At 41.1% G+C, this 26,104-nt stretch overlaps 1 protein-coding gene across 6 annotated transcripts in view; it reads left to right on the forward strand.

The window, feature by feature from the left end:
- LOC144679973 (focal adhesion kinase 1) overlaps nucleotides 1-26,104 on the forward strand; it is a 531,813-nt gene that overhangs the window by 255,474 nt on the left and 250,235 nt on the right. For all 6 annotated transcript variants that reach the window (XM_078540999.1, XM_078541000.1, XM_078540997.1 and 3 more), the window contains 2 exons: nucleotides 17,745-17,824; nucleotides 26,015-26,077. In XM_078540999.1, the coding sequence (XP_078397125.1) occupies nucleotides 17,745-17,824; nucleotides 26,015-26,077 (143 nt within the window). The remainder of the gene's footprint in view (nucleotides 1-17,744; nucleotides 17,825-26,014; nucleotides 26,078-26,104) is intronic.

A 26,104-nucleotide genomic window follows, 5' to 3' on the forward strand; every position in this document is an offset into this window, starting at 1 on the left:
GGAATGTGGAACTCTGTACCACAGGAAGCGATTGAGGCAAATAGCTCAGATGCTTTCAAAAGGAAACTGGAAGGTGCATGAGAGCAAAAGGAGTAAAAGATATACTGAATGGCTGAAATGAAATAGATAGAATGGGAGGAGACTTATGTGGTATATAAACACCATCATTGATTAGTTGGGCTAAATGGCCTGTTTCTGTGCTATATAAAAGTAGTGTCTCAAATCTGGCTATCCGAAAACCAACGATGTGAGAAAACCTGGCATTTTTTTAAGCTGCCGTCACTGCCTTTCCCTCCTCACCGACATCTTTGTTCTATATGTATGGTTGGGAAACTCTTTAGAGCTGCTCCCACTCTACCACCAACACTTCATTGGAGTGCAGCGGGAACACTGTTTGCATGCATAAACGGAGCTTTTGCCACGCTTCCAGGAAAGTAAAACTGACTGACCTAAAGCAGCCCCAAAGAATTTCCTGGCTTATCTTGCAGCACTGCCTCGATTTCTTTCAAAGCTGTCATTTGCGTTCCTTTCTTGAGAAATGTGCCCTCAACACTCTAGATGCCTGGCCCCAGCTGAAAACCGGCAAGATCCGAAATCCAACATGGACTCAGTCCCAAGGTCGCCGATTTTGAGACAATTTACTTGTATTCCATTTACTTCTATGCTAACATGATCAACAAAGAGAGGGGTTATGATCAAGTTGGATGGCATGTGGGTAGCACAGCTTTGCATGAGCTGACTTTTATGGAGGGTGCAGGATGGGAGACTGGCCCGAAGAGTATTATAATAATTGGGGCAGGAGATGCCAAAAGCATTTATGAATGCCTCTGGAAAATGGGGAGGGGTAGGTGTGGAAGCAGGCAATATTACAGAAGAAAATGGACATTCTTTGTCATGAAAAGGATATAAGGTGGAAACTTGGTTTGGGATCAATCAGGACACTGAGATTACAAATAGTCAGTTTCAGCCTGTGGTGGTGGCCAGGGATGATTTTGTTGAGAGGGAAGGGAGTTTGTGGTGGAGATCAAAGTTGATGGCTTTATTCTTCGTAGTGATAGCTGGAGAAGGTGGTGGCCCATCCAGAACAAGAGGTTGGACAAGGAGCACAAAAGCAGTGGATGGGTTACAAGAGTAGAGCAGGCTGTCATCACTGTAAGCTCATCAAACATATGCAATGATGTCTTCAAGGGTAGCATGTAGATGAAGGTGACTAAGAATAAACCTTCAGGGGATTCTGGAGGTAAATCAATGATGAGAAGAGGAACCATTGCTAATGATGCTGTGGAACATTGGAATAACTGGATAGGTAAAAATGGAATCAAGCAAAAGAAGTTCCAAGGACCCAAAACACCAGAAAAGTGTTGGAAGAGGATGATGAAGTTAACCGAGTCAAAATCTGCTGAGAGGATGAGGAAGGATAATAAGAACATAACTAGGAGCAGGAGTAGGCAATTCAGCCCCTCGAGCCTGCCCCGCCATTCAATACGATCATGGCTGTTCTCATTTCGGCCTCAATTCCAATTTCCTGCCCCCTCCCCATAATCTTTCAACCCGTTACTAATTAAAAATCTGTCTATCTCCTCCATAAATTTATTCAGCGCCCCGGCATGCACTGCACCCTGAGGTTCTGAATTCCACAGATTCACGACCCTTTGAGAAAAGTAATTCCTCCTCACCTCTGATTTAAATCTACCACCCCTTAGCCTGAAACTATGGCCTTTCCCCACAAGGGGAAACATTCGCCCCCCTTTAGCATCTTATATACCTCAATTAGATCTCTTCTCATCCTTCTAAACTCTAGCGAGTATAGGTCTAAACTGCTCAATCTCTCCTCATAAGACAAGCCCTGCATCTCTGGAATCAATCTAGTGAACCTCCTCTGAATTGCCTCCAATGCAACTACACCCTTCCTCAAGTAAGGGGACCAAAACTGTGCACAGTACTCCAGGTACGGTCTCACAATGCCTTATACTGTTGCAACAACACTTCCCTATTTTTATACTCTATTCCTTTAGCAATGAATGCCAAAATTCCATTTGCTTCCTTATTACCTGCTGTACCTGTATACCAGCTTTCAGCGATTCATGCACAAGGACACCCAGATCCTTCTGCACTGAAGCATTCTGAAGTTTCTCTCCATTTAAATAATAAGTCGCCTTTTTATTCTTCCCACCAAAATGGATAACCTCACACTTATCCACGTTAAACTCCATCTGCCAAATTTGGCCCATTCACCTAATCTGTCTATATCCATTTGCAAATTTCTTATTTCTTCATTGCAACTTACTTTCCCACCTATTTTGGTGTCATCTGCAAATTTAGCTATAGTACCTTCTATCCCTGAATCCAAGTCATTAATATAGATTGTAAATAGTTGGGGCCCAAGGACCGAACCCTGTGGCACCCCACTAGTTACAGCTTGCCATTCCAGAAAAAGACCCATTTATCCTGACTCTCTGCTTTCTGTTGGTTAGCCAATCCTCTATCCAAGCTAATATATTACCCCTAACTCCGTGTGATCTTATCTTGTGTATTAATCTTTTGTGCGGCACCTTATCAAAGGCCTTCTGGAAGTCCAGATGTACGACATCTACAGAATCCCCAATATCCACTTTGCTTGTCACATCTTCAAAGAACTCTAGCAAATTAGTCAAACACGATTTATAAAACCATGCTGACTCTGATGGATTGCATTTTGACTTTCCAAATGCCCCATTACTGCTTCCTTAATAATGGATTCCAACAATTTCCCAACGACAGACGTTAAACTAACTGGCCTATAGTTTCCTATGTGTATCAGTCATAGTGCCTGTGACACTAATTAGGTTTCAGTTTCTGGCAGTGCAGAGTCTGAATTTGTTGGGATTCAAATGGACTTGTGGGAGAGATGAGCACAGATCTTGGAAATTACAATATATCCAAGGACTTTCGAAAGGAAAGAAGGTTTTGCAATGGGTTAATGAGCTAGAGGGTCAAGGTTGCGGTTTTTGGGGAGGGAGATTCTGACTGGTGGCTTGGAAGGAAGAAGGACAGCTCCTGAGGGGAGAGATTATTTATCACAAAAATTTATAACATCAACTCACTTAGGAGGCAGGAAGGGAAGTTGGGTTGCCAGGAATTTGGTTGAGGGAGCATGAAATGAGCTTGGTGAGGGCTGGAAATGAGTTTGACGAGAAATTTGAAAATTTGTCTAACACACAGTCAACAAATAATTTTTAAAAAGTGTTTTCATGGGATGTGGGTGTCATTGGCTAGGCCAGCATTTATTGCCCATCCTTAATTGCCCTTGAGAAGGTGTTTGTGCTGCCTCGAACCACTGCAATCCATGTGTTGTAGGTACACCCACTGTGCTGTCCTATGATCAATAGAATTTGCAATCAACAAAGGTCAAGCAGCACACAAGTCTTAAAACTCTTAACAATGAAACAAAATAATCGAGTGACAGAATTGTGTTCCATCCTTGCTGTTACAAATTTGGGTCTGCCTTGGATGTGTTTTCCGATTCAATGGCATCAGTTGTTCTTCTAAGTCGTCAAAGTATCTTAGTTTTATGAAAGTCATCTTGCACTGCCCAAGATTTAAGTGCACAGATGGGAACTGATGGATATAACAATAACGTTGCTATGTGGTCTGGACTGAAAGTTAGAATATGTTTAAAAGTGGAGTATTGTTTCTCAAATTATTTCTCAGTTGACAATGCATTGGGATCTAGAAAGAAAAAGAAAGACTTGTGTTTATGTAACACCTGTAGCAACGTTGGGATGTTTTAAGGCACTTTACAGCCAATGAATTACTTTTGATGTGTGGTTACTGTTGTAATGTAGGTTACGAGGCAGCCAAATTTGCATGCAGCAGTGAGATTATGCTTGAGTTTCAGGCTCGGCACGATGCTTCTTCCGCCGCCTTCGTCTCCGTGCTCACTTCTTTGGACAGGAGTCCTCTCCCCATTCGTCAGATCCTTTTATCCGCCTCCAATATTCTCCCTCCACCCGGACCCCTCCCTCTGGATTTTTACCTGCTCTTGATCTTTTCATTGAGAACTGTCATTGTGACATCAGTCGTCTCAATTTCTCTGCTCCTCTCACCCACACTAATCTGTCTCTTTCTGAACTTGCCACGCTCCGTTCTCTCAGGTCCAACCCTGACTTTGTCATCAGACCCGCTGACAAGGGTGGTGCTGTTGTCTGGTGCACTGACCTCTACCTCGCAGAGGCTGAGCGTCAGCTCGCAAACACTTCCTCCTACCTCCCCCTGGACCATGACCCCACCACTGAACATCAAGCCATTGTTTCCAGGACTGTCACTGACCTCATCTCCTCTGGAGATCTTCCCTCCACAGCTTCCAACCTCATAGTCTCCCAACCTCGGACGGCCCGATTCTACCTCCTACCCAAAATCCACAAACAGGACTGTCCCGGCAGACTGATTGTGTCAGCCTGTTCCTGCCCCACGGAACTCATTTCTTGCAATCTTGACCCCATTCTCTCTCCCCTTGTCCAGTCTCTTCCCACCTTCATCTGCGATTCCTCTCATGCCCTACATCATATCAACAATTTCCAGTTCCCTGGCCCCAACCGCCTCCTCTTCACCATGGACGTCCAATCCCTCTACACCTCCTCCCTCACTGGGATGGTCTGAATGCTCTCCGCTTCTTCCTCGAACAGAGGCCCGAACAATCCCCATCCACTACTACTCTCCTCCGTCTGGCTGAACTTGTTCTCTCACTGAACAATTTCTCCTTAAATTCGTCTCACTTCCTCCAAATAAAAGGTGTGGCTATGGGTGCCCGCATGGGCCCCAGTTATGCCTGTCTCTTTATGGGGTATGTGGAACATTCCTTGTTCCAGTCCTACTCAGGCCCCATCCCACAACCCTTTCTCCGGTACATCAATGACTGCTTCGGTGTCGCTTCATGCTCTCGTCTGGATCTGGAAAAAGTTATTAATTTTGCTTCCAATTTCCACCCCTCCATCATTTTCACGAGGTCCATCACTGACACTTCCCTTCCCTTCCTTGACCTTTCAGTCTCAATTTCTCAGTCCACCAATATTCATTACAAGCTACCTTGACTACAGCTCCTCACACCCCGCTTCCTGTAAGGACTCCATTCCATTCTCTCAGTTCCTTCGCCTCCGTCGTATCTGTTCTGATGATGCCACTTTCCAAAACAGTTCCTCTGACATGTCTTCCTTCTTCCTTAACCGAGGTTTTCCATCCACGGTGGTTGACATGGCCCTCAACCGTGTCCGGCCCATCTCCCGCACATTCGCCCTCACACCTTCCTCTCCCTCCCAGAACCATGATAGGGTCCCCCTTGTCCTCACTTATCACCCCACCAGCCTCCGCATTCAAAGGATCATCCTCCGCCATTTCCACCAACTCCAGCATGATGCCACCACTAAACACATCTTCCCTTCACCCCCCCGGCGGCTTTCCGCAGGGATCGTTCCCTCCGGGACACCCTGGTCCACTCCTCCATCACCCCCTACACCTCAAACCCCTCCCACGGCATCTTCCCGTGCAACCGCAGAAGGTGTTACACCTGCCCCTTTTCTTCCCCTCTCCTCACCGTCCAAGGGCTCAAACACTCCTTTCAAGTGAAGCAGCATTTCACTTGCACTTTCATCAATTTAGTCTACTGCATTCACTGCTCCCAATGCGGTTTCCTCTACATTGGAGAGACCAAACGCAGGCTAGGTGACCACTTTGCGGAACACCTTCAGTCTGTCTGCAAGCATGACCTAGACCTCCCTGTCGCTTGCCATTTCAACACTCCACTCTGCTCTCATGCCCACATGTCCGTCCTTAGCCTGCTGCAATGTTCCAGTGAAGCTCAACGCAAACTGGAGGAGCAGCACCTCACCTTCCGACTCGGCACTTTACAGCCTTCCGGACTTAATATTGAGTTCAACAATTTCAGATCCTGAGCTCTCTCCTCCATCCCCACCCCCCTTCCCGATCCCCCCCTTTTCCAATAATTTATACATTTTTTACAAATATATTTTTCTTTTCCCACCTATTTTTCAATTTATTTTGATCTATTGTTTCATCTCTACCTTTTAGCCCATTTCGATCCCTTCCCCCCACCCCACCCGCACTAGGGCCACCTGCCACTAGCTTGTGCTGCTTGTTACCCTTAAATGCTCCCATTAGCACATCTTTTAGATAATATCACCGACGTCAACACCCCTTTGTTCTTTTGTTTATGATTTCTTTGGCAGTCTCTTCTTGGCCTCCACCTATCACTGTCGCCCTATCGAGCTCTACCTGTCCCTCCCACCTCCCTCTACCACCTTATATTTCATCTCATTTCTATATTGTTTAGTTCTGATGAAGGGCCATACGGACTCGAAACGTTAACTGTATCCCTCTCCACTTATGCTGTCAGACCTGCTGAGTTTTTCCAGGTATTTTTGTTTTTGTTCTAGATTTCCGCCATCCGCAGTGTTTTGCTTTTATGCTTGAGTTTATTGTACTTGCGTGTATGTAGTAACTACTGTATGCATAACTTAATTATTCCATCCTTCTATTTAATTATCTTGTTCCTGCTTCTCCGCTCCATTCAGCCTGTCACACTCAGTTAGAATGGCTAGTGTATCAGATAATTCTCACCTGCCTGAAGCCATAGAATCTTCTGAGAGAAGTAAAAAGCCTGATTTTCAAACTAAGGCCAATTAGATAAAGGAAAGTCTGGAAAATTGTTCTCCAATTCTTTTAGACATTTTAAAGTAATCTACCCCCTTCATGTTTTTTTGAACTTCAGTCAACAAACCATTGAGCCATTGCTTTTCCAAATTATACAGACCCTTTCTGTCTATCTGATAACTCAGCATTAATCTGTAGTGCTCTGCTATGCTCTTTCAAGAACCTCAATATCTTTGATACTGATTTTATTAATGCACCTTAATAAATTTACTTGGAGTGTTTTTTTAGCTATGACAGCATAGCTTTATTGAAGAGCTTACTGTACTAGTCCGTTTACTTCACCAAGTTGTTAACTTTGATTGTCACTATGATCCTGTCACTTATGCAACAAATCACCAGGTTAGAGCCAACATCAAAGCATTTAGTCAGACTGATTTGAAAGCTATCACTTGAAAGCTTGCTGAGTGGCACCTTGGGGGAAATGAATAATATAATTTTTGGGTGGCAGCTCACAGATGTATTGTTGTATTTGCACAAGCCTCTTGTGTTTGATGCTATTGATATAAATTATCGACAGTTGCTTATTGTTCCATTGTTTTATAAAGAATTCTTTTTGTACAAGAATCACTTCCTTGACAGTTAACAGACTTTCATCAAAGTTTTTAAGATGTTAACATATTAAGTCTCTCTAATATCACTTCATTCAGTTAATTTTACAACTCAAAATGTAACAGCTATAAGAAGACAATAAAATTTATGCAATGGGACAAGACCTGGGAATAACAGCACTTCACTAATGTTATGCAATTTGTTGTCCAAGTACCACAGTTTTGTCCTAGTTATAAATAGTAAAACTAAATGTAATCGCTGATGTTGGTGAGCACAGCATCCTCTTCAGCTCGTGTGTCATTCAGAAAAATGTTGATCATTTTTTACAATTAAATTTAACAACTTAAGGAATTACACATTGTTTAATACCTAACTGCATGTTTATGCATTCTGAGTTGTTAAAAACATTTCTTGTGTCACTGCTGATCTATGTTTGAAAACTAGTTTGTCACCCAAATTGTTTCCTGGTGACTTTACCATTATGTAAAGTCACTTTTACCATCAGGTGAGTGGAAATGCCGTCTCAATTGACAACCTTGATAGCAAAACTGCCAGACCCTGTGGGTGTAAAGATTTTCAAACATTTCAGGGAACTCTTATCTAAATTTTGGTACAGTTTTTATTTGAATGTTCACTTCCTTCAAAGTAATTTAGATTGTTTAGTTCCGTTCTGTGGTTTCCATCATTTTGACACGCTGTATGTCAACAGATGAATGGCCAATCTTATGGATAGGTACAGCTGCAAATTAAATTTGGTTAGACATACTCCAGAGTGGTTCCAAGATGCGAGACAGATTTCAAATTGAAAAGGGTTGTGCTGGTTACCCTTATATTATGTTTAGAGCAGGGTGGACTCTGGTGATTTTTCTGCATCAGTAGGCATGTTTGTATAGATCAAAATATTGTCAAGACTGATAAACTAGGTCAGATTTAACATCTTGTAACTGTTAGGTTTCATCTCCAGTTGGAAAACATTTCCTGCATATAGTGATTATGAATGACATTGTATGCACTTTAGAGAAATTTCTAAAACCATAAGACTGAATAAGGAACTAGCAAAAAAAAATTCTGCTTCATCGGCAAATTGTTTACATTTTCAGTGCAGCATGTATGGTTATATCAACTGAGAAAATAAATGTCCTTGTAGTTTTTGCTGGTTGACTGATTTAGCTCAGGTATTCCACCAGTTAATTTTACTTGATTGTAGTTATTTTGAATGCAGCACAAGAGATTTTCTATTTGATGCTTGGGTGAGTTAGTGGAATACATGCTCAAATTAAGCAACCGGAAGAGAGGTTAAAGATAAATTGAGACTGAACTTGGATTTGGAGGATTACAACTTCTGATCTTTGCGAATAATATCCTTTGCAACTTCCGGAAAGCCTCCTTGCTGCAACTGACGCTAATAGAATCAGTCTGTGTGAAAACTGGAGCTTTCATCTTTGGTATTCGTCTCTATTAACACAATTTAGAACATAATCAGTAGCTGTATCCTCTGCCCTGCCTGCAGAATCCATCACAGCTTCCTTTTATAATAGTGACTAAGTGTAACTTCTTCTGAATACCAGTGTTACCTTCTTTCCAACAGGTACCTGTTAGCCATTTTTTGGGATAGAGAATAGAATTTATGGAAAAAATTCACTGAATCAACCTCATCCATATATTACTAGTTGCTGAGAATGCATTGAATGAAGTAAGGTGCTTGCCTTATGAAAATTATACTCCGTTCAGATTGTTGAATGCCTTTTGAAGATTTTGCCACAAAGTACAATTTGTTGGTTTCTTGCTGGATAAAGTTCTCTAGGTCCAAGGGATCCAAAGGTTGCCATACATTCTGAAAATGCTTCTTTACTGCACCTCTAGGAAATAAGAATTTGCGAAATATTTTTGTGGCAACTTGCTGACTTATATGAGATGATTTAATAAACCTTACTTCAAATGCATTCCTCACCCAGGTTGGCTAACTGGTGAGCCAGTTATGCATAACTATTAATCTATGCTGTGTGATAAATTAAAATCCTACCATGTAGGGGACCACCGTTGAATGTAAGAAGAAAAAGAAGAATGAACATGTATTCATAGAGCAGTCATCTGTAGGATATCTCCAAGTACTTCACAGCAATGACGTACTCCAGAAATGCAGTCATTCTTGTGAAGTAGGTTAGGTAGAAGTGCAATGGGAGTGTATTTTAAACCTCTAAATGCATAAGAAAAGTCCTTAAGAAACTCCAACTCCAGCTCCAGCCACCCTGAATACTATTGGGTAAACACTATCATGTACAAATCTTTGAATAGTTATTCCTGTAGTCTTAAAGGAAATTGGCCTTAACACCATAGCCATCGTGTTAGAAAAATCCATTCAGGCACAGGCCTACCACTGAGCAGTCACAGAATACTGTTTTATTTAGTGTGTGAACTCTGGACTTCTAATTTCATGACTAAAATATGCAAAATCCTCTTGTCTTGGATAAAATATTATTTCTTGGAACATTTATATAACAATTTAAACATTAGTATAAAACACTTTCCACCGTCAACCCTTCTCACATTGATTTCCAACCATACAAACAAGGAAGGACCAAAGTTCAATTACTTGTCAGTGCTGAATTAACTTTCTCAGTTGGGATAATGATGCTTAAAACTAGTCTCTGTGCCCTTCGGTTAGTGAGTGGTAGGAAATCAGTTGGGAGCAATTAAGTGTTTTTTAAGTCAAAAACTCAGTGTAATACTGATCTAGTCAATAAAGCTTTAGATTTAATTAGAAAAACAATTGAAATCAAACAAATGCTTCCAGCTGATTACATGAAGCACAATGTAAAAAGGAGTTGACACTTCAGATTATCTGCATCCTCAGCATCCATGGAACCTTAATTCAGACAATGGCAGATGAACTCTTGTTGGTACAGAGATTCTGCACTAGTTTCTGCACTCAGCATCCTACAGAAAGTGCAGTCTACCAGAATGAACAGTTTTGTTCGGTTGGTCTTTACTGCATCCCTTGGAAATAAGAATTTGACTTGAAAATGCAAAGGTTTACATGTAAATGTGCCAAATTCTGCTTTTACATTTTTGTACTCAGAGGTTTCATTGCGGTCAATTTTTAAACCTCTTAATTGTGACATTTATTTTCTAAAATTAACCAAATGATTCCTCATTATAATATTTATGCAAATGCATAATATTGGGATTAAATTAGGCCAGATCAACAAAAAAAATGATCTTCAATGTTGAGGTCAAAGGATTTGATAGAAAACACAACAGTATTTGAGATGTTATGGAAAGTGGAAGATTTGATGCACTTTAGTTGAGGGAAGGAGGTATCATTACTCTTCCATTCACACTTTCCATTAGGGTTGTATAGATTTTGCAAGATGCAGTGTTATGGCAGTAAGCAGTGTATTTATTTGTGATATATTTTCCTATTTTGTTTGTCAGAATGAAGTTTGCTGGATTGATTTGTTTAGTAATTAATTGTAAGAATTTAAAAAATACACTTTGGGTTTCAATTGATTTTCAGATGATTTTTTGAATCTTAAATTGCTTATTTTACTCGGCCTTTATTGCAAGGGTTTTAGTACAATTGTATAGGGTTTTGGCCTCCATAATAAAGAGAGAATATACTTGTCTTGAAGGATCACAATAGATTTTATAGATTTGTTAAAATGCAGAATGAGGCCATTTGGCCCATCATGTCTGCACTGGCCCTCCAAATGAACAATTCACTTCATGCGATTCGCCCCATAACTGCACATTTTTCCTTTTCAGGTAACAGTTTAATTCCCTTTTGAATGCTTTGATTGAACCTGCCTCCACCACACTCTCAGGCAGTGCATTCCAGACCTTAACCACTCACCATGTGAAAAAAATTTTTCTCATATTGCTTTTGCTTCTTTTGCCAATTACTTTAAATCTGTACCCTCTCGTTCTCAACTGTTTCACGGCTGGGAACAGTTTCCCCCTGTCTACTCTGTCCAGACCCTTCATGATTTTGAATACCTCTATCAAATTTCCTCTCAGCCTTTTTTCCAAGAAAGACAAACCCAACTTCTCCAAAATATCTTCATAACTGGTCCCAGAGATGAAGAACTTCATCCTGGAGAATCATTTCTGCAACCTCTCAGCCTTTACGTCTTTCCCAAATTGTGTGGCACCCAACTAGACACAATAATCCAACTGAGGCTGAACTAGTATCTTAGATAAGTTCAACATAACCTCCTTGCTCCTGTACTGTATGCCCCTTTAATAAAGCCTAGGATACTGTATGCTTTATCAACTGCTCTTTCAACCTGCCCTGCCACCTTCAATTACCTATGCACCCAGTTACCCCTGCTCCTGCACACCCTTTAGACTTGTACCTTTTATTTTATATTGTCGTTGCATTTTCTTCCTACCAAAATGAATCACTTCACATTTCTCTGCCCAAAGCTTCATCTGCCACCTATCCACCCATTCCACTAACTTGCTATGTCCTGTTGAAGTTTTACATTATTCTCCTCACAGTTCACAATGCTTCCAAGTTTCATATCAGCCTCAAATTTTGAAATTGTGCCCCGTGCACCAAGGTCTAGGTCCATTTAAGAGCCATCAGGAATAGCAAGGGTCTCAACACTGACCCCTGGGGAGCTCCACCAAAAACTTTTCTTCAGCCCAAAGAAAAATCCATGAGCCACTGCTCCCTGTTTCCTGTCACTCAGCTAATTTTGTATTCATGTTGCTCTTGTCCCTTTTATTCTATGAGCTATAACTTTGCTCAAAAGCCTGTTGTGTGGCACTGCATCAAATGTCTTTTGGAAGTCCATATACACATCAACAACTTTGTCCTCATCAACCCTCTCTGTTACCTCTTCAAAAAACTTCAAGTTAGTTAAACATGCTTTTCCTTTAAGAAACCCACGCTGGCTTTTCATAATTAACCCGCATTTAAAGAGGGAGAAAATAAACTTTGAGGGTAAACTAGCAAGTAATATTAAAAACGGACAGTTTCTTTAGAAGAGTTTCTTTAAATATATGAAAAGGAAGAGAGAGGCCAAAGTCAATATAGGCCCCTTAGAGAATGAGGCTGGTGAAATAATATTGGGGAACCAGGAAATGGCAGAGGAGTTGAATAAATACTTTGCTTCAGTCTTCATGGTACAAGACACTAATAGCATACCAAAAATACGAAATAATCATGAGGCAAAATGGAGGAGGAAATAAATACAATAACTATTACTAGAGAAAAATTACTAGGGAAACTAATAGGGATAAAGGATGATAAGTCACCTGGACCTGATGGGTTGCATCCTAGGATATTAAAGGAAATAGTTGCAGAGATAGTGGATGCACTGGTAGTAATCTTCCAAGAGTCCTTAGATTCTGGAAAAGTCCCAGAGGATTGGAAAACTGACAATGTAGCACCCTTATTCAAAAAAGGTAGGGGACAAAAAAACAGCTAAGTATAGGCCAGTTAGCTTAATATGGGGAAATGTTGGAGTCTATTGTAAAGGATGTAACAGTAGAGCATTTAGAAATGCATCATCTAATCAAGCAGAATCAGCATGGCTTCATAAAGGGGAAATCATGCCTGACAAATTTATTAGAATCCTTTGAGAAGGTAACAAGCAGGATGGATAAAGGGGAACCAGTAGTAGGGAACCAATATTTGGATTTTCAAAAGAAGTTCGATAGGTACCACACATAAGGCTACTTAATAAGATAAGAGCCCATGGTGATGGGGGTGGATAGAGGACTGGCTAACTAATAGAAGACAGTTGGGATACAGGGGGCATTTTCAGGATGGCAGCCTGTAACTAGTGGAGTGCCACAGGGAACAGTGCTGGGGCCTCAATTATTTACAATATATATTAATGACTTGGATGAGGGAAATTAATATACTATCGCCAAGTTTGCAGATGACACAAAAATAGGTGGGAAGGTGAGGATGACACAAAGAGTCTCCAGAGGGATATAGACAGGGTTAAGTGATGGCAGAAACGTGGCAGATGGAATATAATGTGGGAAAGTGTGATGTTATGCACTTTGGCAGGAAGAATAGAGGAGCTGAGTATTATTTAAATGGAGAAATACTGAAGAAAGCTGCAGCACAAAGGGATTTGGGAGTCTTCGTGCATGAATCCCAAAAAGCTAGCATACAAGTTCAGCAGGTAATAGGTAAGGCAAATGGAATGTTGGCCTTTATTTCAAAGGGAATGGAGTATAAAAATAGAATGGTCTTGCTAAAACTAAAGGCACTAGTTAGGCCCCACCTAGAATACTGTAAACAGTTTTGCTCTCCTTATCTATGGAAAGATATACTGGTATTGGAGGCAGTCTAGAGAAGGTTCACTAGGTTGATCCCGGGAATGGAGGGATTTTCTTATGAGGAGCGGTTGAGTAGGTTAGGTCTGTACTCATTGGAATTTAGAAGAATGAGAGGCAGCCTTATTGAAACATATAAGATCCTTAGGGGGCTTGACGGGTAGATGCTGAGAGGTTGTTATCCCTTGTGAGAGAGTCTAGGACCAGAGAGCATAATCTCAGAGTAAGGGGTCACCCATTTAAAACAGAGATGAGGAGGAATTTCTTCTCTCAGAGGGTAGTCAATCTGGACTTCTTTAGCACAGAGGGCTGTAGAGGCTGATTCGTTAAGTATGTTCAAGGCTGAGATAGACAGATTTTTAATCAGTAAGGGAATCAAGGGTTATGGGGAAAAGGCAAGAAAATGGAATTGAGGATTATCAGATCAGCCATGATCTCATCTAATGGCAGAGCAGACTCAATTGTCCCAATGGCCTACTTCTGCTCCTATGTCTTATGGTGTTATGTGACTATTAAATTTTGTCCTGAATTATTATTTCTAAAAGTTTAGAAGTTAAGCAAAAAGAAGTTAAACTGACTGGCCTGTAGTTGCTGGGCTCATCTTTACACCCTCTTTTGAGCAAGGGTACAACGTTTGCAATTTTCCAGTCTTCTAGCACCACCCCTGAGTCTCAGGAAAATTGAAAAATTATTGTCTGTGCCTCAGCAATTTCCACTTTCACTTCCTTCAATGTGCTTGAATGCATCTCATCCAGCCCTGGTGCCTTATCAACTTTAAGTGCAGATGGCCTATCAAACACCACCTCATTATCAATTTTAAACCCTTCTAGTGTCTGAATTACCTCCTCGTCCATCATATGTTGGGTAGCATCCTCTTGTTAAAGGCAGATGCAAACTACTCATTTAATACCTCGGGCATTCCCCATGCCTCAGGTGTAAACACACTTTTGGGTCCCTGATTGGCCCAACTCCTTCTGTTACCACCCTTTTATTAGAAGTGACCTCACTGAAGCATATAATATTCTGAGAGGGCTTGACAGGGTCGATGCTGAGAGGTTGTTTTTCTTAGCTGGAGCATCTAGAACTAGGGGTCATGGTTTCAGGATCAGGGGATGACCATTTCCGATGGAGATTAGGAGAAATTGCTTCACTTAAAGCGTTATGAAGTTTTGGAGTTTTCTATGCCAGAGAGCTATGGGTGATCAGTCATTAAGCATTTTCAAGCCTAAGATCGATAGACTTTTTGGTTTCTAAGGTATATGGGGATTGGGCAGAAAAGTAACCTAACTAAGTGGTAGGCAGGCTCAAAGGGCCATATGGCCTATTCTTATTTCTTATAACAATGTTAATTGCATGGTACACTAAAGCTTTTAAGTCATATTAACTTATTTAACATTTGCCAGTGCTGTTCTCAGAAATTTTGAACATGAAATCCTTCCTATTTATAAGGGGTTGGGGAAAAGAAATAAATAGTCTGCTTAAATATTTACAGAAATAATGTGCTAACTTAAATTCTTCTTCAGTTCTCTGCCTGAAGCAGGTCTGATCCATAGCGCCACAACCTCCACCACAGCTAGGACAAGGAGGGAGATCCCAAATCCAGCCCAGCGGAACTGGGATGGAACCCCATGCTGTTGACACCAATCTGATCCACAGCAGCCGTCCAGCCAAATGAGCCAACCAATTCTGCCCCCCCCACCCCGGTCTGAGTTGGTGGCAACTTGCACTTGTACATGCATGTTGTAGCCTGGAACTATGGTAGAGGCTTCAATTTTCTTTCCATCACGTCGCTACCCAGGAATCTCTCCTCTTACCACCTGCTATTGGTGTATGTTGGAAAGATTTACAGGTTGATACTCAACCTGTTTAGCCGCGTTATGAATGCACTTACGCACTTTCCTTGGCGATTAAGTCCTGAAGTGGGACTTGAACTTGGAGCTTCTGACTCAGAGGCAGGGATGCTACCCACTGCTTTACAAGGCCTCCCTCAAACTTAGATAACCTGCAGTATTCAGGTTATACAAATAAATAATTGGTTCACAAAACACAGGTGCACAAGGTGCATTAAAAGTACAGAAAACTTTGTAATTATAACCATTAATTAGAGCATATTTCTATCCAATAAAGTGGGAGGGGAATGATTTTCTCTATCGAATGTCGATAAGGTCAACCATATGCTGCAAACTGCCAACGTTGCTATTGACAACAGATTTTTTTTTTGTGATTTGTCTTGTACTTCCTCTGCTGTTCTCATGACCTAATGGTGTTAAAACGTTGCTGACCTGTGGAGATTAATGACTGCATGATCCCAAATGTATGTGCACATTTTTGTTTAGACTGTGGATGTTTTATTGCACTGGTGTATATTGTATGGTGTAGCTGTGCTTCAGAAGTGCACTTCGACTGTATCAGCTTAAAATCAGAAGAGTATTCTTCCGCTTTGATCAAAACATTGGAGCATCTCTCACAAAAGGATGAGATGCATTTAAACGTGTAGGGTAATAATTCCAGGTTTAAAAAAATTAGTTTATTAATAATATCATGTAACTAAGCCAAAAATACACTTGGCTAACACTTAGCATTGTTGGTAAGGCTTACACTTCCCAAGACAAATAAAAAGAGATTTTCCAGTCACATTGGATTATTTGAGCATAGTGAATATCAAAATTGGATGAATATGAGGACATACCTGTGAAGAAATCCACCCAGAATCATTGAATGTGCTTCATCTGCCTGATTTCTGATATTCGCTACACCCAGACAATCCAATATGCCTGGGTGCAGACCCAGGGAAATTTCCCCAATGGACTTCAAAGTTAATTTAAAACCCTGTTCTGTGGACCAGAAATGCAAGGGTTCTCTTTATTGAACCCTGCAATTTCAGTGTTAATTAGGTAATTTATATATTTACATGCCCCTCCCCCATTCTCTTCCCCCCCCCCTTTTAAAAACCTGCTATGTAAGCATTCCAAAGTTTCTACTGTTAGAGAGTGGTTTAAGTTGCTTTCTCTTTTGTTTCTCTGCTTTTTTGGACTCTGGCCCCTGTGACTTGATGATGTAACCATAATTAGAAATTCAGGCTGCGGGGAATATGGCTTAAGCCAATTGCTGTCAGTTACATTTTCATCACATTATTTGCTTTTGTGAAAGCTTACTAAGTGTGAAACTCGCAGTTTCCTTCAAACAACAGATACAACTTTGCACACAGTGCAAAGCTAATCTTTACAAATGCCAACCTATTAGTTGCTGATCTAAAAAGTCAGTTTAATACTTCAGCTTAACATAAAATGTAAACAATATAAATATTTTAATATGAACTGTTGTACTATTGCAAACTTAAAGCAAGAATGTGAGACTGCATTTGGCAAGATACATGCTCCCTGGCCTGTAACCAAACATCTGATACATTACAGATGGACTACTTATTTCAACCTCTGTTTTTATTTCAGATTTCCAGCATCAGTATTTTGTTTTTATTTTAGACTCCAAAAAGGGTGCTGGATATTTCTGGCCAAAAAGTGCAGATGTGCACTTCAGCCAAGGCAAATTACGTGCTCTTGCATCAGCAGCGTGGTCAGCGTCCAGCAGTACTACAAGTTGTAGTTCCATTTGGCCATTTGAGTTCTGAGCTCACAAATGATGGTGTACAACAAGCCTTAGATTGAATTGATTTTAGTAGTTTTGTTGATTACTGAAAAAAGTTCTGGAGCAGTATATTATAAAGCGAATTGGAAGATGTGCCATGCTTTAATCATTTCAGGAAAGAAACAATTAATGACTACTTGCTAGTTAAATCTACTATTGTTCCCTAGGAAGATGTTATGGAAAATATAATGGGCAGAATTTTACGGCCTCGTTTTGGCGGGGTCGGGGCCGTAAAATGCGGTGAGCCATTATAAACCCCATTGGCTTCAGCGGGAACGTAAAATCCCGCTGCCGTAAAATTCTGCCCAATGGGGTTTTAAGAATTCTATGTTATATGGAAATTTATGCGTAACTCTTTGCCCTTGAAATTGATTGTGTAAGTGAGATTACACACATTACATGTTTTTATTAATTATGCCTAAATATATGTAAGTTTTAGCTTCAGATCTCTGGCTATGCAAAACAGTTTTACCATTAGATGTCATATGGTTAATCTGCAGGGCAAATCTCAAAATATTTGCTCTTAGTGAATGTATTTTCATGTTTAGGTTAAGAATGACTATATGATGGATATAGCAGATCAAGTGGACCAGGATATTGCACTGAAGCTGGGCTGCCTTGAGATCAGGTAAGCCTATCTTTGTAACCTTGCCTATATTGATACGGGGAGGCAGTGGTAGTGGTATTGTCGCTGGACCTAGTAGTCCAGAGATCCTGGGTAATGCTCTGCGTATCCAGGTCTGAATCTCACCACAGCAGATAGTGGAATTTCAATTCAATAAAAATCTGGAATTAAAAGTCTAATGATGACCACGAAACCATTGTCGATTGTTGTAAAGACCCATCTGGTTCACTAATGTCCTTTAGGGAAGGAAATCTTCTGCCCTTACCTGGTCTGGCCTACATGTGACTCACAGCAATGTGGTTGACTCTTAAATGCCCTCTAAACAAGGGCAATTAGGGATGGGCAATAAATGCTGGCCTAGCCAGCGACGCCCACATCCCATGAATTAATAAAAAAATACATTTAAAAGATTTTATACTTGATGGTTTGTTACTTAATTGGGCATTGTGGAAATGTTCATTCAAATATAATGAAATAAACTAAAGCCTAATCAGCACATGAACCAATTGAAAATAAATGTTTTGTCCCTCAAATTATTAAAGAAATCAGTAATTCCAGCCTTACTGATATGGCTTTTAGAATTTACACAGCTTGGGACATGTGAATTTGTAGCTATTTTTCATAATTTTCTTTTTCTTTATTCTTTCACTGGATGTGGGCCTCGCTGGTAAGGGGGCACTGCTCTAAAATTGGGGGTCACTCTTTTAGGACAGGGATGAGAAATTTTTCTCTGAAGATTGTGCGACTTTGGAATTCTCTGCCTCAGAAAGTGGTGGAGGTGGGGGTCATTGAATATTTTTAAGGCAGAGGCAGATAGATTCTTGTTAGGCAAGGGAATCAATGGGGTTAGATGGGAATGTGGAAATCGAAACACAAGAAGATCAGCCATGATCTTATTAAATGGCAGAGCAGGCTTGAGGGGCCGAATGGTCTACTCGTGTTCCTATTTCTTATGTTCTTGTTTGTTGCTCATCTCTAATTGCCCTTAAATTGAGTGGCTTGCAAGGTCATTTCTGAGGGCAGTTGAGAGTTAGCCACATTGCTGTGGGTCTGGAGTGAGATAAGGATAGCAGATTTTCTTCCCTAGAGGACATTGGTGAACCAGATGGATTTTTATGACAATCGATGACTGTTTTGTACTCACTATTACTGAGATTAGCTTTCACTTGCAAATTTATTAATTGAATTCAAATTCCACTAGTTCCCGTGATGCGATTTGAACTCATGCCCCCAGAGCATTAGCCAGGGTTTCTGGATTACTAGTCCAGTGACATTACTGCTCCACCACCATCTAATAAGAGCATAAGAAATAAGAGAGGAGTAGGCCATTCGCCCCCTCGCGCCTGCTTTGTGATTCAGTAGATCATAGCTGATCTGATTGCGGACTCCACAGAATCACAGAATTTTAACGGCACAGAAGGAGGCCACTCGGCCCATCAAGTCTGCACCGGCTCTCCAAATGAGCATTATGACCTAGTGCCATTGCCCTCCTTTTTCTCCGTACTCCTGCACATTGTTTCTATTCAAATAATCATCTAATGCCCTCTTGAATGCCTCCATAACTCCACTTTCTTGCCTGCCCCTCATAACCTTGACTTCCTTGTAGATCAAAAATATGTCTAACTCTAATTCAATGACCCAGCCTCCACTGCTCTCTGGGGAAGAGAATTCCTTAGACCAACTACCATCTGAGAAGAGATTTCTTCTCATCTCAGTCTTAAATGGGAAGCCCCTTATTTTTCAATTATGCTTACTGGTTCTAGGTTTCCCACATGGGGAAATATCCTTTCAGCATCTGCCCATACGAGCCCTTTCAGAATCTTAGATTTCAATAAGGTCACCTCTCATCCTTCTAAACTCCAATGAGTATAGACCCAACCTCATGCCTGATAAATGCCAACTCCCAACCATGAAAACTCTCTTTGGGGGAGGGCATTAAATTCTGCCCATGACGACTGTTGCATTTTTGACGTTTATTTTTCTTCTTGATTTTGAACTTAGTTACTACTTATAGTCAAGCCTCTGTTGTCGCTCATAATGTGAAGAACCGTAACTAATTAATATTAAACAATATTGCAAGCTTACTTTGTATGGCCTTGCGCAAGTCAAGCCTTGACCTGAACCAATTTACATTTTGATGTTTCATTGATGTGGTTGAGAAGCTTGATTTTTGAACCCTTGTAGGCAATTGCAAGCATCAAGTAAAGGTGTAATGTAACTTAGATGATATAAACATGCTTATCATAAGACATCTCCCCATCCCACTTCCCCCTCCAAACCCTGTTTCCTTCTGTGTCCGCCCTTGGAAAAAAAAGCTCCCCCAAATCATTTGCAACTGCACATTCGAAATCCTGACAACCTAGCCTTTGGTCCTCCTTTCAACTTGACATTTCTACAGCTAACCATCTACTCAATCGCAATTCCAGCTTCATCTTTGATCCACTTGTCTCCATTAAAACTGTTTATCTCTGTGACCCTGGCCACTCCCCCTGTACGGCCCTCATCACCAATCCTTTAAGTCCAAGGGATGCAGACATGTATGGATATGATGGACAGGTTTAGTCATCCACTGCCGGATCAGGTTGAACCACATAGAGCACTCTTGGGCCCTGACCTCGTGTGTGAAAACTGCTCATAGCTCTGGGATCCTGGAATCTAAAGGTAACCCCTGATTTATTTTCTCTACTGCAAGCCATCTTCTTAAACTCTTCTCCCCTGTTTCCTCCACCCTCGTTTCCAACAACATGTAAGGAGTTCATGGATTTCTTTGTAAGATTTAGGCCATCCAATCAGCTGCCTCTATGCTTCCCTCCTTTCCACTGTCCCATTGGTCCAGACTTCCCCTAAGGCTCCCTCCTGCTCTAGCACTGACCTGTGACAAAATGTAAACAATCCCTCTTCACAGCCTTTGACATGATTGACCACACCATCATCCTCCAATGGTTCTCCACTGTCATCCAGCTGCGTTGGGACTACACCCGCTTGGATCCATTCTTATCTATCTAACGTAGCTGAATGACCTGCAGTCGCTTCTCCTCTTAATCCTGCACAGTTACTCTGGTGCCCTCCCACAAGATGTACCCTTGGTCCCCTTCTATTTCTCATCTACAACACGATACTGGTGATACTCTCTAAATTGTCAGATTGCTTGCCTGACATTCAGTAAAGGGTGAGCAGAAATTTCCTCTAATTAAGTGTTGGGAAGACCATAGCCATTGTTTATGGTCCCTTCCGCAAGCTCCGTTTCCTAGCCACTGACTCCAGCCTTCTCTCTGGCAACTGACTGAGGGTGAACCAGATTTTTCTCAACCTTGGTGCTGTATTTGACCCTGAAATGAGCTTCCAACCACATATCAATACCACCATTAAGACTGCCTATTTTCACCTCTGTGATATAGTCCAACTCTGCCGCTGCCTCAGCTCATTTGCTCCTGAAGCCCTTATCCATGCCTTTGTTACCTCTAGACTGCTCTGGCACACTCCTGGGTGGCCTTCCACATTTGCCCTCTGAACTTGAAGTTATCCAAAACCTTGTCCTAACTTGCACCAATACCTGTTCGCCATCGCCCCTGTACTCGCTGACTTAGAATGTCTCTTGGTTAAGTAACGCCTTGATTTTTCAATTTCCAACCTTGTTTTCAAGTCCCTCCATGGCCTTTCCCCTCTTTATCTCTTTAATGTTGTCCAGCCTTACAACTTTCCAAGGCATCCCTGCTCATCTACTTCTGGCCTTGCATTCCTGCATTTAGTTGCTCCATCATTGGTGGCTTTGTCTTCAGTTGCCTGGGTTCCAACCTTGGGAATTATTACCCTAAATCTTTCTGCCTTTCTACCTTGTTTTGTTCATAAGACATTCCTTAAATTCTACCTCTTTGACCAAGCTTTTGATCATCTGCCCTCATATCGCCTCATGTGTCTCGGCATCATATTTTGTTTTATATTGCCCCTGTGAAATTCCTTGAATATTTTATAACATTAAGCATCCTATATAAATGCGAGGTGTTGTTCTCTTGATTAGTTTTGACTTCAATTTGACTTTGTTACCCCATTTTGACCTTGAATTGAGCTCATTTTGACCTTGAATTGAGCTTGAATTGATTCTGTCACAGATCCTGAATGCTCTTATTTTATTCTTTAAACTTAAAAGGGAGAATGCACAATGAAGTGTCATTTTATAAAATAATTTTATCCCAAATGCTGTCTTTGTAATTTATGGCAGCTAACATAAAAAGAGAATACACATGTGTTCTTAAGGCATATAAATAGTATGTACGGGACGTTAGAGGTCATATGAAGATAGAAATAGGAGCAAAGGTAGGCCATTTGGCCCCTTGAGCCTGCTCTTCCATTCATTAAGACCATGGCCGATCTGCTTGTGTTTCAAATTCCACATTCCCATCTACCCCGATAACCTTTGATTCCCTAGCCTAGCAAGAATCTATCTGCCTCCGCCTTAGAAATATTTGATGACCCCACCTCCACTGCCTTCTGAGACAGAATTCCAAAGTGACACAGCCCTCTGAGAGAAAAAAATTCTCCGCATCTCTGTCCTAAAAGGGCAACCCCTAATTTTAACACAGTGCCCCCGGTTCTGGACTCACCCGCATGAGGAAACATCCTTTCCACATCCACCTTGTCAATTCCACTCAGGATCTTTATATACTTGAATCAAGCCACCCCTCACTCTTATGAACTCTAGTGGAAACAAGCCCAGTATGTCTAACCTTTTGTCATAAAACAACCTGCTCATTTCAGGTATCAATCTCGTAAACCTCCTCTGAACTGCCTCCGATGCATTTACCTCCTCTCTTAAGTAAGGAGACCAAAACTGCTCGCAGTATTCAAGATGTGGTCTCGCCAATGCCCTTTATTACTGAAGCATAACATCCTTACTTTTATGTTTAATTCCTCTTGCAATAAAGGACAGCATTCCATTAGGCTTCTTAATTACTTGCTGTACCTGCATACTAACTTTTTGTGACTCATGCACTGGAACACCTAGATCCTCTGCAGCTCGGAATTCTGCAGCCGTTAAATTCTCCATTTAAGTAATACTCTGCTTTTTTATTCTTTCTGCCAAAGTGAACAACTTCACATTTTCCCACATTATACTCCATGTGCCAGATTTTTGCCCACTCACCCAACCTATCTATATCTGTCTGCAACCTCCTTATGTCCTCCTCACAACACACTTTCCTACCTACCTTTGTGTCATCTGCAAATTTAGCTATCATGCCTTCACTGCCCTCACCTAAGTCATTGATGTAAATTGTAAAAAGTTGAGGCCCCAGCACAGACCCCTGCAGGGCTCCACTCATCACATTCTGCCAGTCTGCATGCTCTCTGTTTTCTATCAGCCAGCCAATCTTCTATCCATGCTTTTACTTTCCGTTATAACCTTTGATGTGGTACCTTATCAAATGCCTTCTGGAAACCCAAATACAGCATGTCTGCAGGTTCCCCTTTCACCACAGCGCATGTTACCCCTTCAAAGAACTCCAATAAATGGGATAAACATGATTTCCCTTTTACAAAATAGGGGACCAAATAGGGGATCTGCACATGTAGTAAGCATGATTTTTCAGATGTTGGGATTCCTGAGGAATGTATCCCTGCTAAAATCGGTAGCCCCTCAGCCATTTAACTCTCTAAAGCCCCCACCGTGAGCCCCTTCTCTTGTCATTGATTCCACCTGCTCCCTCGCCACTTTCACAGGCCGATCAGACTGTTCAAAGCCTCAATCTCCTGTTTTATGTTGAGTTAAGGCTCTGATCTCATATCCTTTCCATTAGAAAGAACGATTACTTCTACCTCCACAATATTGTACATCTCAGCCTCTCCCTCAGTTTATCTCCCACTGAAACTTTCATGCTTTCGTTGCCTCAACTCGGTCATTATATTGTTTTCCCAGCTTCCCATCTTCCAAGTGGATTCAATTGTGACTTTTAAGGGAAAATTGGAGAGAGAAAATTTGCAGGCTATGAGGAATGAGTGGGACAGTGTTCCAAGTTAAGTTTCTCTTGCAGAAAGCCGGTATGGACATGATGGGCTGAATGGACTCTTTTTCTGTGCTGTAACCAATCTGTGATTATTTAGTTTTTTTTGCTCTGCCCACGTTAAGTATCCTTGCTTTATTTACAAGCTGAGTGGATAGCAAATAATCAGTTTCCCGATTTTTCTCCGAAAATCTTTTGAACCAGTTCTTAAGAGGTACCTGAAAATGATACAGATTTTTCTGAAATCTAATGGTCAAGAGTTTCTAAGTTACATAGAGACTTCAAGAAAGAATTCCTCTCTGAGGCTTTTAGTACATGACACAACACACCACAAAGCCTGTCAAGAGTTTAGCCTTTTTGTGTTTTGCTGTTCTGTAGTTCCCAAAAGAACATAAAAATATAGAATAGTATAGCACAGAAAAAGGTCATTCAACCGATCGAGTCTGCATTGGCTCTTTCAAAGAACCCTCTCATCATCAGCCATCCAGCCATTGGAAAGATTTTGTCTTTATTTACCCCATCTAAACCTTTAACACCGCTGTAAAATCTCCTCTTAACCTTTCCTATTCTAAGGAGAACAATCCCAGCTTCTCTACTCTACCCACATAACCATAATCACTCATCCCTGGAACTATTCAAGTACATATCTTCTGTACCCTTTCCAAAACTTTCATGTCCTTCTTTTGAAGTTTGGTGTTCAGAATTGGACCCACTACTCCAGCTGGCACTGAGCTTGTGATAGACTCTTCATTATTCGAGTATGTCCAAGCTGTAAGTGACTTCATCGTCTCCTGTGGGTCCCCTCATGATTGAAGAGTCCAACACAAGATCACCATGGACATCCACAGAATTAGTAGTTCATATTGTCATTGGTGCTTGGGAGAACTTGTACAGTTGCGTCACCTTTGGCCTTCTGGACATGTTGAATATTGAGTTTGATGTAGAAGGTCCTCAAAGCATGCTGAACCAAATTTTAGCGCTTGCCTCCATATGGGCAGGTTGGTTGCAGTGTTTTGCCAAGACAGGTGGTCTGCAATGCAGAGGTTTGTAAGGTTCTTTTTTAGGCTGCCCTTGTATCGTTTTTACTGACCACATCGATGATGTTTGTGCTGAAATAGTGTTTTACAGAACTTATCTCCCTCATTCCTGGTAAACCACATTACTGTGTATACGGCCTTGAAATCCAACTATTCCTTTATCATCCGTGTACTTATCTAGCTTCCTCCCATTGACTCAACCATATACCTTTCGACTCAACCACTACATGAGGCAACAAGTTTCACACTCTGACCACTCTCTGGTCAAAGAAGTTTCTCCTGAATTCCCAATTGGATCCATCAGTAACCATCCCATGTTCATAGCCCCTAGATTTGGACTTCTCCCAAATATCCTCTCCACGTCCATTCGGTTGAAGCTGTCTAAGTCCTGAAGATCTCTAACAGGTTTTCTCTCAACCCCCTCCCTCCTGAGAAGAGTCTCCAGCTTGTTCAATCCTTTCTGATGCTTTTGTTGGAGATAGCTGGATGTGTTTTATGATTTTGAATATGTATATCCAGACCTTCATACTATATTTAAATGCAGCAAACTTTGCATTGGAAAAATAATCTCCAATATTACCTATGCTAACAGGAGTAGACCATTCAGCCCCTTGAGCCTTTTAAAACATTCCATTAGATCATGGCTTACCTGTACCTCAACTCCACTTACTGGTCTTTGATCCACATCCCTCGATACCCTTAACAAATAGAAATGTCTTGATTTTATTCTTGTATTACTGTGTTCATTCCGTCCACATTTGTGTATTGCAGTCCATGTAAATCATTTTCTTCTAAAGTTCATATTTTTCTATGGTTGTAATCATTTTCAGTACAATATGGATTCAAATGCATAATAGTTTAATTAACACATCACTGATTTGAGGTACAAAACAAAAACAAAAATACCTGGAAAAACTCAGCAGGTCTGACAAGCATCTACGGAGAGGAACACAGTTAACGTTTCGAGTCTGTATGACTCTTCACCAGAACACACGGACTCGAAACATTGACTGTATTCCTCTCCACAGATGCTGCCAGACCTGCTGAGTTTTTCCAGGTATTTTTGTTTTTGTTTTGGATTTCCAGCATCCGCAGTTTTTTGCTTTTATCTTACTGTTTTGAGATAGTTTGATTTAACAATTTATTCCTTTTTTTAATAGGAGATTCTATAGGGAAATGCGGGGAAATGCCTTGGAAAAGAAATCCAATTATGAATTGTTGGAGTGAGTTACTTTTAAGTGTTCCTGTAC

Source organism: Cetorhinus maximus, chromosome 4 (assembly GCF_964194155.1).
Source record: "Cetorhinus maximus chromosome 4, sCetMax3.hap1.1, whole genome shotgun sequence".
NCBI classification, from domain to species: domain Eukaryota; kingdom Metazoa; phylum Chordata; class Chondrichthyes; order Lamniformes; family Cetorhinidae; genus Cetorhinus; species Cetorhinus maximus.